The sequence below is a fragment of the Ahaetulla prasina genome, chromosome 7, assembly GCF_028640845.1.
Source record: "Ahaetulla prasina isolate Xishuangbanna chromosome 7, ASM2864084v1, whole genome shotgun sequence".
NCBI classification, from domain to species: domain Eukaryota; kingdom Metazoa; phylum Chordata; class Lepidosauria; order Squamata; family Colubridae; genus Ahaetulla; species Ahaetulla prasina.
The window spans coordinates 35,310,297-35,323,718 of NC_080545.1; the positions used below are offsets into that span (position 1 = coordinate 35,310,297).

At 41.8% G+C, this 13,422-nt stretch overlaps 1 protein-coding gene across 10 annotated transcripts in view; it reads left to right on the plus strand.

The window, feature by feature from the left end:
* Positions 1-699: 699 nt before the first annotated feature.
* TMEM168 (transmembrane protein 168) overlaps positions 700-13,422 on the plus strand; it is a 167,614-nt gene continuing 154,891 nt past the window's right edge. The window contains exons 1-4 of one of the 10 annotated variants that reach the window (XM_058191942.1): positions 712-815; positions 8,195-8,292; positions 9,422-9,461; positions 12,855-12,997. In XM_058191942.1, the coding sequence (XP_058047925.1) occupies positions 8,222-8,292; positions 9,422-9,461; positions 12,855-12,997 (254 nt within the window). In that variant the 5' untranslated portion in view covers positions 712-815; positions 8,195-8,221. The other 9 variants (XM_058191941.1, XM_058191945.1, XM_058191939.1 and 6 more) reach the window with 9 other exon arrangements.

A 13,422-nucleotide genomic window follows, 5' to 3' on the forward strand; every position in this document is an offset into this window, starting at 1 on the left:
ATTTTTTCTATAACCTCTTTAGCAGAAAAAGTTGTAGAAAAAATGCTTTTAAAAGTAAAAAAAAAAAGTTGGCCACACCCATCCAGTCACATTATCCCCCCCCCACCAAGCCACACCCACAGAAACAGTAGTAACAAATTTTACATTTCACCCACTGGGAATGACACTGGGAATGCTCCCGGTTCGGACCCGATCACCTGATCTGGTAGCAACGGCAGCGGGCCGTTCGGAGAACCGGTAGCAAAAATCCCTGCCCCCCCCCTTGAGCCACGTGATCATCAGAGGGGTTTTTTTAAACTTTTTTTTCCTTTGGCTGAAAAAATGCTTTTAAAAGTTAAAAGAAAAGCCTCTGATGATCGTATTGGCTCAGCTGGGATTGTCAGAACCCTTTAAAAGCATTTTTTCTACAATCTCTTCGGCCGAAGAGGTTGTAGAAAAATGCTTTTAAAAGTTAAAAAAAAAGTAGGCCACACCCACCCAGTCACATTACCCCCCTACCAAGCCACGCCCACAGAACCGGTAGTAACAAATTTTACATTTCACCCCTGGAATGACACCAATATTAGTTTGATACTCCTTCAGTAATTTTGCTTGGTTTCATTTGAGGATCTTCGCCTTCTCATTGGTTTATCCCATAAATCCTGAATAAGTACATAGGCTGAGTGCAACAAGATGCCATGTGACTCCAGTTCGGACAAAAGGCATCATGATTGCCTTTAACCATTAACCAGTGGAACAGCTTGCCTTTAGAAATCCTGGACGCTCCATCACTGGCGGTTTTTAAGAAGAGACTAGACAATCACTTGTCTGAAATGGTATAGGTTCTCCTTCTTGATGAGGGGGCTGGGGTCCATTCCTATTCCTATTCCTATTCCATTCCATTGAAAGGGGGAAAAAGAATGAGTGACGTCTGTTTGCACTGCTATCAGGTCGTAAATCTCGGAGGAAAAAACTCCCGTTAAAGCACTACGCCTTCCTTCTGCTGTTGCTGTTTTCGTCCTCCCGCTCAGCTTCCCTGCTCTGGGTTAGGAGCGTTGCCACGCGCTTAGGGGGGCAGAGCGTTGCTCGATTTGAACCTTCGCTCTTCCCGTACCCACTCGGAAACTTTTGAGGAAGTGCTAAAATGGCGGCGGGAGGGGAAGTTTTGCGAGGAAGTGGCGGACGGTGAGTTCCGGGGAAACCGGGATATTAATCACACGGGTGCCATAGTTTGATCTTCCAGGGAGGGGGGTGCGGAGGCTGCTAAGAGATTACTGTCTCTTCCGGCTGCCAGTTGGAATGTGCCTCGTATATGATGGGGGGGAGGTAATTGACCCACCTAGCGTTGGGGAAAAGGCCGTCGGTCTGCCATCTCAGCCTCCTGCCTCATCTAGCGATTGCGTACCCGCTGCTTTACAAGGCTCTTAGTTTGCCGGCAGCAAATACTCGGTCTGCTGTCAAGCGGTGAACCCGGGTTGCCTGTGACAGGAGTCCTACCTACCCGCCACCCTACAGAGCCCACCTTGCCTTAACCCGTTTCACAAACTCTCTTTAACTTCGTTAGGAAATCGAAGCTTTCCCATTAGCATTAAATAGAAAACATGCTTGCTCGTTCTCCTGAATACCTCGCGCTGCATGTTAAAGGTGGGATGAAACTGATATTTAAAACGGCCAAGGCTTTAACGTAAAATCCTGGATCATTTGTGTGCACAAATAATTAGATTGGTTTCTTAAGTAAGAAAAGAGGTTTTACCATCATTTAGGGCTGCTGAGACAAAGGAGCAGCAACAGCAGACTGTCAAGTTTTGAAAATAAAATATTACTGAGATCACATCTCTTTTTCTAATAAACCAAAATGTATGGCTATCTACATTTTTGCATACCCTGTTTCCCCAAAATAAGACATCCCCTGATAATAAGCCCAATTGGGCTTTTGAGCGCATTGCAATAAGGCCAAGCGCTTATTTCAGGAGTCAAAAAAATAGAAGACAGAGTCTTATTTTTGGGGAAACACGGTAGGAATGAGCATTTTGCATTACTCCTGTAAGTACTATTCCAATTTAGTAGTTTGATCAGTACTGGTAGGTTCTTTAAAAAATTTCAAACTAGACAAAACAATAGTTTTTTCCATATTAGCTTAAAATAAATTCAACATAAATGTAACAGTATATTTCTAATATTTTAAGGATGATTATTTTCTGTAATTTTGCACACATTTTGGGCAGTTGACAGACTGTATGTTTTATTCTTCCATTGTTTGCATAAAGAGCCATCTGTTTCTATATGCTGGAAAAATTAAAAAATAATAAATAGCATCTGCATTTGAAACCATAGGATATAATCTTACAATGAATTTAGATGCTCTCCAATAAATCTATCAATTCCAGTGGTTAGAATGCAGTACTGCAGGCTAACTCACTGCTCACTCCAGGAGTTCTGAGTTCAAGGTTGACTTAGCCTTATGTAATATGCTGACTCTAAACCGCTTAGAAAGGGCTGTAAAGCACTGTGAAGCAGTATATAAGTGCTATTGCTATTGCTAAATAAAATTAAAACAAAACTGAAATATAGTAGAAAATTCAATTGACAGATAATAGCTATAAAATTGCATTTACTCAAGAGGAGTTTGCTTTCCTTTTAGGAAAAAAAAGTACTGTGTACATGCTACAGCTTTCTTATCCTGCTAATCTGTAGTTGCCAATACCCAACTAAAATGAAATCTGGTGACACCCCCCCCCCCAATAAATGTGCATCTGGCATACTTGTACTGTGTAGAGCCATGCTCTAAAAAGAACAAGCCTGGGGCAGAAATTCAAATAATTATTATATATTAAAATTATTTTGGCATAACAGGCATGTGCAACTCAGTGGTGGGTTTCACTTACCTTTGCTACTGATAATGATGATGTCCAGGCAGGTAGGCAGAGCCTCCCACCACTGCTGCTACCGATTTGCCGAAACCGGAGTGAACCGGTAGCAACCCACCACAGCTGCAACTTACAGAAGTCAGGACAGGTAGTTTCCAGAGTTGATTTGGAATGGAATTGAATGGATTTTTTATTGGCCACATGTGATTGGACACGCAAGGAATTTTTCTTGGTGCATATGCTCTCAGAGTACATAAAAGAAAAGATACCTTCATCAAAAATCATAAGGTACAACACTTAATGATAGTCATAGGGTACAAATAAGCAATCAGGAAAGAATATCAATATAAATCGTAAGGATACAAGCAACAAAGTTACAGTCATACAGTCATAAGTAGAAGGAGATGGGTGATGGGAACGATGAGATGATTAATAGTACTGCAGATTTAGTAAATAGTTTTATTTATTTATTTATTTATTTATTTATTTATTTATTTATTTATTTATTTATTTATTTATTATTTAAATTTCTATACCGCCCTTCTCCCGAAAGACTCAGGGCGGTTTACAGCCAAGATAAAACAATCAATATAAAAGTTAAAACCAATTTAAAAACAAAAATTCAAAGTTGGCTAGACCATTTAAAACCAATAAGAACCCCATTTAAAACCATTAAAAACCATTAGGCCAGTCCTGCGCGATGAAACAGAAATGTTTTCAGCTCACGTCTAAAGGTCCGGAGATCAGGGAGTTGGCGAAGATCCGGTGGTAGCTCATTCCAGAGGGTTGGTCCCCCACAGAGAAGGCCCTCCCCCTGGGGGTCGCCAGCCGACATTGTCTGGCCGACGGTACCCTGAGGAGACCCTCCCTATGGGAGCGCACTGGTCGATGGGAGGCCGCCGATAGCAGCAGGCGGTCCCGTAAGTAACCCGGTCCTATGCCATGGAACGCTTTGAAGGTGGTAACCAGCACCTTGAATTGCACCCGAAAGACCACCGGAAGCCAGTGCAGCCTGCGCAGGAGGGGTGTTATATGGGAGCAACGAGTCGCTCCCTCTATTACCCGCATGGCCGCATTCTGATTCAGTTGAAGTCTTCGAGTGCTCTTCAAGGGGAGCCCCATGTAGAGAGCGTTGCAGTAGTCCAGACGAGAAGTGACGAGGGCATGAGTGACTGTGCATAAGGACTCCCGGTCCAAGAAGGGACGCAACTGGCGAATCAGGCGGACCTGATAAAAAGCTCCTCTGGCGACGGCCGTCATATGCTCTTCCAACGACAGCCATGCATCCAGAAGGACGCCCAGATTGTGGACCCTCTCTGTGGGGGCCAATGACTCGCCCCTCACAGTCAGCGATGGAATCAGCTGATTATACCGGGATGCCGGCATCCACAGCCACTTGGTCTTGGCAGGTTGAGTCTGAGCCTGTTTTTCCCCATCCAGACCCGCACGACTTCCAGACACCGGGACATCACTTCAACAGCTTCGCTGGGGTGGAAATGTACAGCTGAGTGTCATCAGCGTACAGATGACACCGCACCCCAAAACCACGGATGATCTCGCCCAGCGGCTTCACATAGATGTTGAACAGGAGAGACGCCTGAGGCACCCCACACAAGAGGTGACTCGCGGTCGATCTCTGCTCCCCCGCCAACACCATCTGCGACCGGTCAGAGAGGAAGGAGGAGAACCACCGAAAAACGGTGCCCCCCACTCCTAACCCCTCCAGCCGTTGCAGCAGGATACCATGGTCGATGGTATCAAAAGCTGCTGAGAGATCTAAAAGGACCAGGGCAGAGGAACAACCCCTGTCCCGGGCCCTCCAGAGATCATCCACCAGCGTGACCAATGCCGTCTTTGTGCTGTACCCAGGCCAGAAACCGGACTGGAACGGGTCCAGATAGACAGTTTCATCTGGGTACTGAGGAAGCTGGTGCACTACCACGCTCTCAACAACCTTCACCACAAAGCAAAGGTTGGAGACCGGACGTTAGTTCGATAAAACAGCTGGATCCAGGGAGGGCTTCTTGAGGAGGGGTCTCACCACAGCCTCTTTCAAGGCAGTAGGGAAGACACCCTCCCTCAGAGAAGCGTTAACAATTCCCTGAAGCCAGTACCAACCAGGAGGGATACGGGTCCAATAAACATGTGGTTGCATTCAGCCTCCTAAGTATCCTGTCCTTGTCCTCGGGAGCCACAGTATCAAACTCCTCCCAGATGACCATCTCAAGATCCGCCTCCGTCATCCCACCTGAAACTACCCAATCTGTGTCCAGCCCATCCCGAATCTGAGCGATTTTATCGTGCAGATATTGTCCAAAATCCTCAGCACGACCTTGCAAGGGATCTTCCCTAGCTCCCTGAGTAAGAAGGGAGTGGGTCACCCTAAACAAGGCTGCTGGGCGGTTATCTGCCGACGCAATAAGAGCGGAAAAATACTCACGCTTCGCTGCTCTTATCGCCACTAGATAGGTCTGAATATGAGACCTTACTAGTGTTCCGTCAGGTTCAGAACGGCTGGCTCTCCAACCACTCTCTAGGCGTCTTTTCTGGCGCTTCATCTCTCTCAGCTCCTCGCAATACCAAGGAGCCGGTCGAGATCGGTGCCGGGTCAGAGGCCGCAAAGGCTCGACGCGGTCCAAGGCCCCCACCGCCACCCTTTCCCAGGCGGCGACGAGTTCTTCAGCTGAGTTGTGGGCTAGGTTCTCAGGAAGTGGCCCAAGCTCCGTCAGGAACCGCTCCGGGTCCATCAGGCGCCTGGGACGGAACCAATGCATCGGTTCCGTCTCCCTGCAGTGAGAGTTGGTGGTTCGAACGTCCAGTCGAAGGAGCGAATGATCTGACCATGACAAGGGTAGAGTAACTAAATCCCTTAATTCCAAATCATTCAGCCACTGTCCAGAGACAAAAATTAAGTCGAGTGTTTCCCCCGATGTGAGTGGGACCATCAACTAACAGGGTCAGGTCCAAGGCCGTCATGGAAGCCATGAACTCCCGAGCTGCAGCAGATGATTCACCGAGCGATGGCAGGTTGAAATCCCCCGTAGCCATAAGTCTGGAGGTATCAACTGCCAGCTCGGCTATCACCTCCAGCAGCTCAGACAGGGCTGCTGTCACGCCGCAGGGAGCCAGGTACATGATCAGCAAACCCACCTGTATCTCCTGACCTCACCTCACAAAGAGGGACTCACATCCGGTTATCTGTAGTACAGTAACCTCCCTCGGTCGCAGACCCTCCTTAATAATAACCGCCACACCACCACCCCTACCCTGGGCTCTCGGCTAATGAAATGTACGGAAACCTGGTGGGCACATTTCAACCAGGGGCACCCCCCCCTTCCGTGCCCAACCAGGTCTCCGAATTGCCCAACAGGTCCGTGCCCCCCTCTTGTATCAGATCGTAAATGAGGGGGGCTTTATTCAGAACGGACCTGGCATTACACAACATCAGCCGAAGGTCCGGGTTCTGAGGATCCTAACCACCCGGGGAACGGGAAAAGTCAAAGGAGTGCGAGATAGTTTGTAAATAATGATCACGCACTCCCCGAACATGATATGGTCCCCTGCTTCCACCATATCTGCCCCTCCCAATAACCGTGTCGATGGAATAACCCTCATGGCACCGAGCACTCGTCTCCGCGCCCCCCCATCCCCAAACCTATGATAGCAACGTCGCGAGCCCTCGCAGGATCTGGCTGTACCTCAAACCCTATCTGTTGTGACCCAGGTTCCTGGACCCGGACTCCTGGACTCGAATGATTCAGAAAGTGAGGGAGAAGACCTGGCCAGCCCTGCTTCTCTTGAGCCCTTTCCCTCCCTGGCACCCACTCAAAGGGAGGAGGAGGGGCCGGCACAGCCTGATTCCATGGAGCCTCCTTCTGATTTGGCAACGCCCCAAGAACAGTTTTGGAGCATGCAAGATTACGTAGACGTGATCGCCGTGCGCAGCAGTGGAAGAGTTGGGACAAAGCCAAGTCATAATTGTCATGCAGTGACATCTGCAGAGACTATAAATAGGAGGCGGGACTTCCTGGTTTTTTGTCTTGGACAAAGTAATGAGTTGGCGCGAGCTAATGAATTGGCGCGAGCTAACTGTTTCAATGGAGGGAAGAATATATTCGTGAGTAATTCTGGCCTTATCTATAATTTCCTCGTTATCTCCAGAAACTTGGCAGGCCCGTGGGTAGACGTGGCCAGGACATGTATCTATGTAAATAAAAGGAAAAAAGGAAGGCCTCTGACGGACTCTTTGCTGGGAGTATTGGGGGAAGGGAAACAGAACACTATCCCTCCCCCAGGTGGGTTTCCCTCCAAACCCACCTTGACCCTCCCTCCCCTTAAAAGCCTATTAAAACATAATTTTAAAAAGCCCCTAAGATCTTTTTTCGCCGCATGTTTGACAGTGTTGAGGGAATTATTTGTTTAGCAGAGTGATGGCATTCAGGAAAAAACTGTTCTTGTGTCTAGTTGTTCTGGTGTACAGTGCTCTATAGCGTCATTTTGAGGGTAGGAGTTGAAACAGTTTATGTCCAGGATGTGAGGATTTAAAGATATGAGATGAATGTACGGTACAGGACTTAAACCCAACATTGCCCCACAAATTTCTTCCAAATACTACAAAAATAATTTTAAAAATGACCATACATTTTTGGCTGTAACAATATCAAAAGACCTGAGTGATGTAAAAATTATGTTGGTGAGCTACGATCTGTCTATATGATACATATTTACATCTTGTATTTTGTAAAGTGAATTAATATGCCATCAGTATACATACTACTCTTTTCTGATACATATAGAGTTATAAGTACAGATATTTTTATTTTACAGTGCTGCTTGACTTTACACTTTTGCAAGTTGGGTGGTCATATAAATACTTAAAATATATAAATAAATATCCCACACATTTTCTTTAGTGGAAATAAGACTAGGTTTGGGAAATGTATGACAACTTTCCCATTTCATATATGGAAGAGTTTTTAAAAGAATAACAAAATCAAAATAACGAGAGAAATGACAAAATCAAAATGTGAGGGGGACAAAAAGTAGAAATGAATGGAATCTCCAAATGCCTAGGAAAGACTAGGACCTGGCTTTTCCTGCTTCTATTTCAACAACACTACCTCTCTTCTTCAGTAAGAAATGGAAGTTGACTAATGTAACATATGTAATTTGCAGAGACCATGTAAAATGAATTCCCCTTTTGGATTCATATATTACTATATTAAAATTTTAATACTGTATTGCCTACATTATTTCTTGCTGAAAAACAATATGTAAGGATGCAGATTTACTGTATCTGTTTATGTGATATAATATATTGCTAATATGAAGTTATGTTTGTTTTTCAGATCTTCAGTAGTGACTGATAATTACAAATGAAACAATACTGCAAGACTCCTTTGCATCATATTTCTTGGATGAAATTCAAACATTTATATTCTGTAAAGTGGGTATAATCCCTACCTTACGTGTGCTTACATGTGTAGATCATTGCGTTACTGTGTTAGCCATTGTTTGTATGCAGCAATGACAAGACTGGAAGAAGCAAATCGAGAAGTGAACATGCATTCCTCTGTCCGCTATCTTGGCTATTTAGCGAGAATGAATTTGTTGGCAGCGATATGTATGGGTCTTTATGTCAGGTGGGAAAAAACTGCAGATGCACTAATACTCATAATTTTTATCCTTGGATTATTTGTTCTTGGAATTGCAAGTATACTTTATTACTATTTTTCAATGGAAGCAGCAAGTTTAAGTCTGTCTAATCTTTGGTTTGGATTTTTACTTGGCCTTCTTTGTTTCCTGGATAATAATTCTTTTAAAAATGATGTAAAGGAAGAGGCAACAAAATATTTACTTCTTTCCTCCATAATTATAAGAATATTGTATGCTTTGGTGCAGAGAATATGTGGCTGTGTTCATCATCGGCCCATTTTACTAACAACGGTTGAAGTACTTGAGCTGGTTGGATTTGCAATTGCCAGTACAACTATGCTGGTGGAGAAATCCATGAGTATTATTCTATTGATTGTGGCTTTAGCAATATTGATTATTGATTTGAGGATGAAATCATTTTTGGCAATTCCAAATTTAGTAATTTTCGGAGTCCTTGCTTCTTTGTTATTTTTTCCATCCTTGCATATACCAACAAATGCATTTCCCTTGGGATGTTTTTTTAGTTGCTTAATAACTGATCCCCTTCTTGATGTTTACTTCAGTGGACTTTCTGTTACCGAACGTTGGAAACCTTATTTATATCGTGGTAGAGTTTGCCGAAGATTCTCAGTCATTTTTGTTGGATTTATTGAACTGATTTATTTCATCCTTTCAGCACTTAAGCTAAGTGATTTGGATCTCTGGTACTTTGTAATACCAGGCTTTTCCATTTTTGGAATTTTCTGGATCATCTGTCACATTATTTTTCTTATAACTCTCTGGGGATTTCATACAAAACTTAACGATTGTCACAAAATATATTACACACACAGAGCAGACAACAATAACCTCGACAGAGTAATGGCATCTAAAGGAATGCGCCATTTTTGTTTAATTTCAGAGCAACTTGTCTTTTTCAGCCTTCTTGCAACAGCAGTTTTGGGTACAGTATGTTGGCAGGTAGGTTTTAATATTTTTATAGTCCTCTGTCAAACTGTCTTTAAAGTATGTGTAGCAAAAAAGAGAGATTTTAAAACGATTACGGTTAAGGCTTTTGATAAAAAATAAAAGAGGATAGAATATTATGCCTTGAAATGGACCCACCATGCTCTATTTATTTTATTTTTGTTTATTTTATTTTTAACCTTTATTACTTTATAGGTAACTCAAGTTGCTAAATACTCCTTTCTCCTGTTTTTCCCCCACAAGAGCTATGTACAAATTTCATTGGGCTAAAAAAAAAGGACAACCCTTTTTATTGTGTGGGCTGTGTTTTATCATTTGGCTGATGGGCAAGTAACAGATTTGGTGACATATCATAAAAGTCAGTGCAGAAACTTTTCAGCTGATGGAAAGAATGTTTTTGGGATGGATATTTACTTTCTGCCATTTATTTTAATTTGTTCAGCTACTTTTGTAGATTTACATTAGTATTATATTTGGTGCTGGTTAATGATTGCAATAAAGATTGAAATGAATTATTTAAGGTGTAAATAGATGTGTTTCATTTTCCATTTAAGTGGAATCATTAGTACCTGGCATCCTAAAAGTAATGAACATGGAGTTCATATATTGAGGTTTCATGGTATGTTCACATTATGACTTGTCTTACAAGTTCTTTTACAGAAGATAAAATAGAATTGGAAGGGACTTTAGATGTCTTCTGGTCCAAACCCCTGCTTAAGCAGGAGAGCCTATACCATTTTAGACAAAGGTTGTCCAATCCCTTCTTAAAAGCTTCCAGTGTTGGAGCAGCCATAATTTTTGAAGGCATGCTGTTCCACTGGTTGATTGTTCTGTCAGGAAAGTTCTCCTTAGTACTCTGTTGCTTCTCTCTTTGTTCACTTTCTATCCATTGCTTCTTGTCTTGCCTTCTGTGCTGTGGAAAATAAGTTGACCCCTGTTCTTTGTGGCAGCCCCTGAAATATTGTGAAAGGGGGGGGGGCGAGAAAGTGGTAGTAGAGGGTAAGTTATTCCTCTTTGAAGAGCTATTTCTACAACAGGGGTGTCAAACTCAAGGCCTGGGGGCTGGATCTGGCCAACAGGATGCTTAGATGTGGTAGCGATCCTGGCGCGAGGCCCCTCCCAGTTGTCGTTACTTCCTGGTTTAACCAGGAAGTAATGTGTTTTGTACCCTCTGCACATGCAGGGGTATATTCCAGAACTGGTAGTTAAAAATGCTTTAAAAAGTAAAAAAAAAAAAAGTTCAGAGGATCATGCATTGCTCAGCTGATCGTCGGAACTTTTTTTCCCTTTCCTTTCCTTTTCTTTACTTCTTTACTTTGTAGGCATTTTTCTACTACCAGGTCGGGCGAATAGGTAGTAAAGAAATGCTTTAAAAAAGTAAAAAAAAGGCTCCGATGACAGCTGTGCCGTGCAATCATCAGAGCCTTTTTTTTTTTACATTTTTAAAGCATTTTTTACTACCTGTTCGCCGGAGCAGGTAGTAAAAAAATGCTTTTAAAAGGTTAAAAAAAAAAGGCTCTGATGATTGCACGGCACAGCTGTCATCGGAGCCTTTTTTTTTATGGGGGTGTGAGTGTCTGTTTTTGCTCCCAGCAGGCTTCCCTGAAGCCTGCTAGGCCAAAAACAGGGGGTATAGGCCAAAAACGGCGAGGTGGGGGGGTCCATTTTTGAAAGAAAGAGAGAGAGAAAAAGAGAGAAAGAAAAGAAAGAAAGGAGGGAGGGAGGGAGGGAATGTATGAAGTAAAGAAAAAGGAGAGGAAGGAAGGACTACAAGCCTGGCACTAGACACAGCTTCAGAGGGTAATCCAGGGCTGGAAGGGACCTGGAGGTCATCTAGTCCAAACCTGCTCCAGCAGAACATTATTAGTGAGTTTCTGTCTTTTGATCTCCCAGTCACATGGTTACATAGCCACACCCACCCAGTCACATGAACCCCCCCCACCAAGCCACGCCCACAGAACCAGTAGGAAAGAAATTTAGATTTCACCACTGGGTCAAACATAATCCTGATGCAGCCGTCAATGAAATTGAGTTTGACACCCTTGATCTACAAAATCTCCATGCTTAATTACAAAATGATCCTTTAGCTTGTCACAAGATATGACCAAAGTCTCTCTTATTTTAAAGTAAGCTAGTTACTTTCCTTTATTTTCCCTTTGTTTTTACAGATCACTTGTGAATGTCATCTCTCTTGTCTTACCACTTTTATTTCCTAACAAGACAGGAAATATCTTTTAGTTCTATCAGTTGTTTGTCTAACTGGGATGAAGTTACACTAATTTTAGTTTCTCCTTGAAAGGTAGAAGATCTGTAAATCAAGTTGCTTTCAGAGTAAGCTTGATAGTTAATTCTTTCTCTAATTTAGGAAATAGCTTCTTAGGTTTCTCTGTATTCTTTTCATCAACCCCTAGTCTCCCTCAACTTGCTTTTAGCCACAAAATCATAATAGAATAGAATAGAATAGAATAGAATAGAATAGAATAGAATAGAATAGAATTTTTTATTGGCCAAGTGTGATTGAACACACAAGGAATTTGTCTTGGTGCATATGCTCTCAGTGTACATAAAAGAAAAGATACCTTCAATAAAGGTACAACATTTACAACACAAATGATGGTCAATATATCAATATAAATCATAAGGATTACCAGCAACAAAGTTACAGTCATACAGTCATAAGTGGAAAAATCATCATAATTAAAATCATAATTAAAACCATTTAACAATGGTTTCTATTAATTTCCTCATTTTTAGTATTACTCCATTATATTTGTAAGGACTAAGACAAGTGAGGCTGGCACCAATAGTTTTCAACTAGGAAGAATTTTTATATAGAGGTATATATAGAGGTATATGCCTCCTAAACTGCCAAGAACTCCTAAACTGCCTAAACTCCTAAACTGCAAGAAACAGGACGAGTGTAAGTTCACTGGATGATAGGGAAAAAAATAGTGTATACTTCTTTCCACTGCAGTGGAATTGTTCGTTAAGTATATGCACAGACTCAGCCAAATATTTACATTTTTCTTATATAAATATGTATTTTGATGAAAGTGCATATTTATATAAGAAATATTAATATTTTTAAAAATCAGAAATACAGATATAGACCTTCTACTGTAAATACTTGGCTTATTCTGTGCATATACTTAATAAGCTTTTTCAGCTATATTTTTGTTAAAGTTGTAGTGCATACTATTGAACCTTTTGGGAGGTGAGGAAGTTAGGACCAAATTGAGAATTAGCATTGTTAAGATTACAGTGTTGCTTTTGAATCACATTTAAAATATTGTGATTTTAAATGTTATGTATTTTCATTCACATTGGCAAACTGATAAAACTGTAATTGTATGCATTCAATTCTTACAACAAATTTATTTGTTGTAGAAATCCAATGGAATCTTCATGAGTGTTTTTTTGATTGTCTTGCCTCTTGAATCTATGGCTCATGGGTTATTTCATGAACTAGGAAGTTGTTTGGGAGGCACATGTGTTGGCTATGCAATTGTGATCCCTACCAATTTTTGTAGGTAAGTGTTAATGCAAACATATGTTATTTAATACACAGTATTGCAGTCATCTAATTATGCTAATTTCTCTACTAAATTTGCATTTTTCTCCTTTACATATCCTAAACTGAGAAGTTTAAGGAATCCATGGGAATGTGTTGATTTGTTGTTAAAACTGACATGGTGACCACTTTAAACTTTAAGAAAGAAAACGGTGGTAATGTTAATTGCTTTTTATTCTAAATGGAATCATTCCTAACAGCAAGTTTTAAGTCATATTTTTTATAAAAGAAACAGCATTCCAAATGAAGTTCTATCACTATTATTTCTTTTCCTTGGATAACACCTTCTGTTCACACCCATTTGGCTGTTTACCTACTTTCTATAATAGTTTTGGATTTGGAACTTTGTATCTGTAACTGTCTATCAATGCTTTATGTGACATC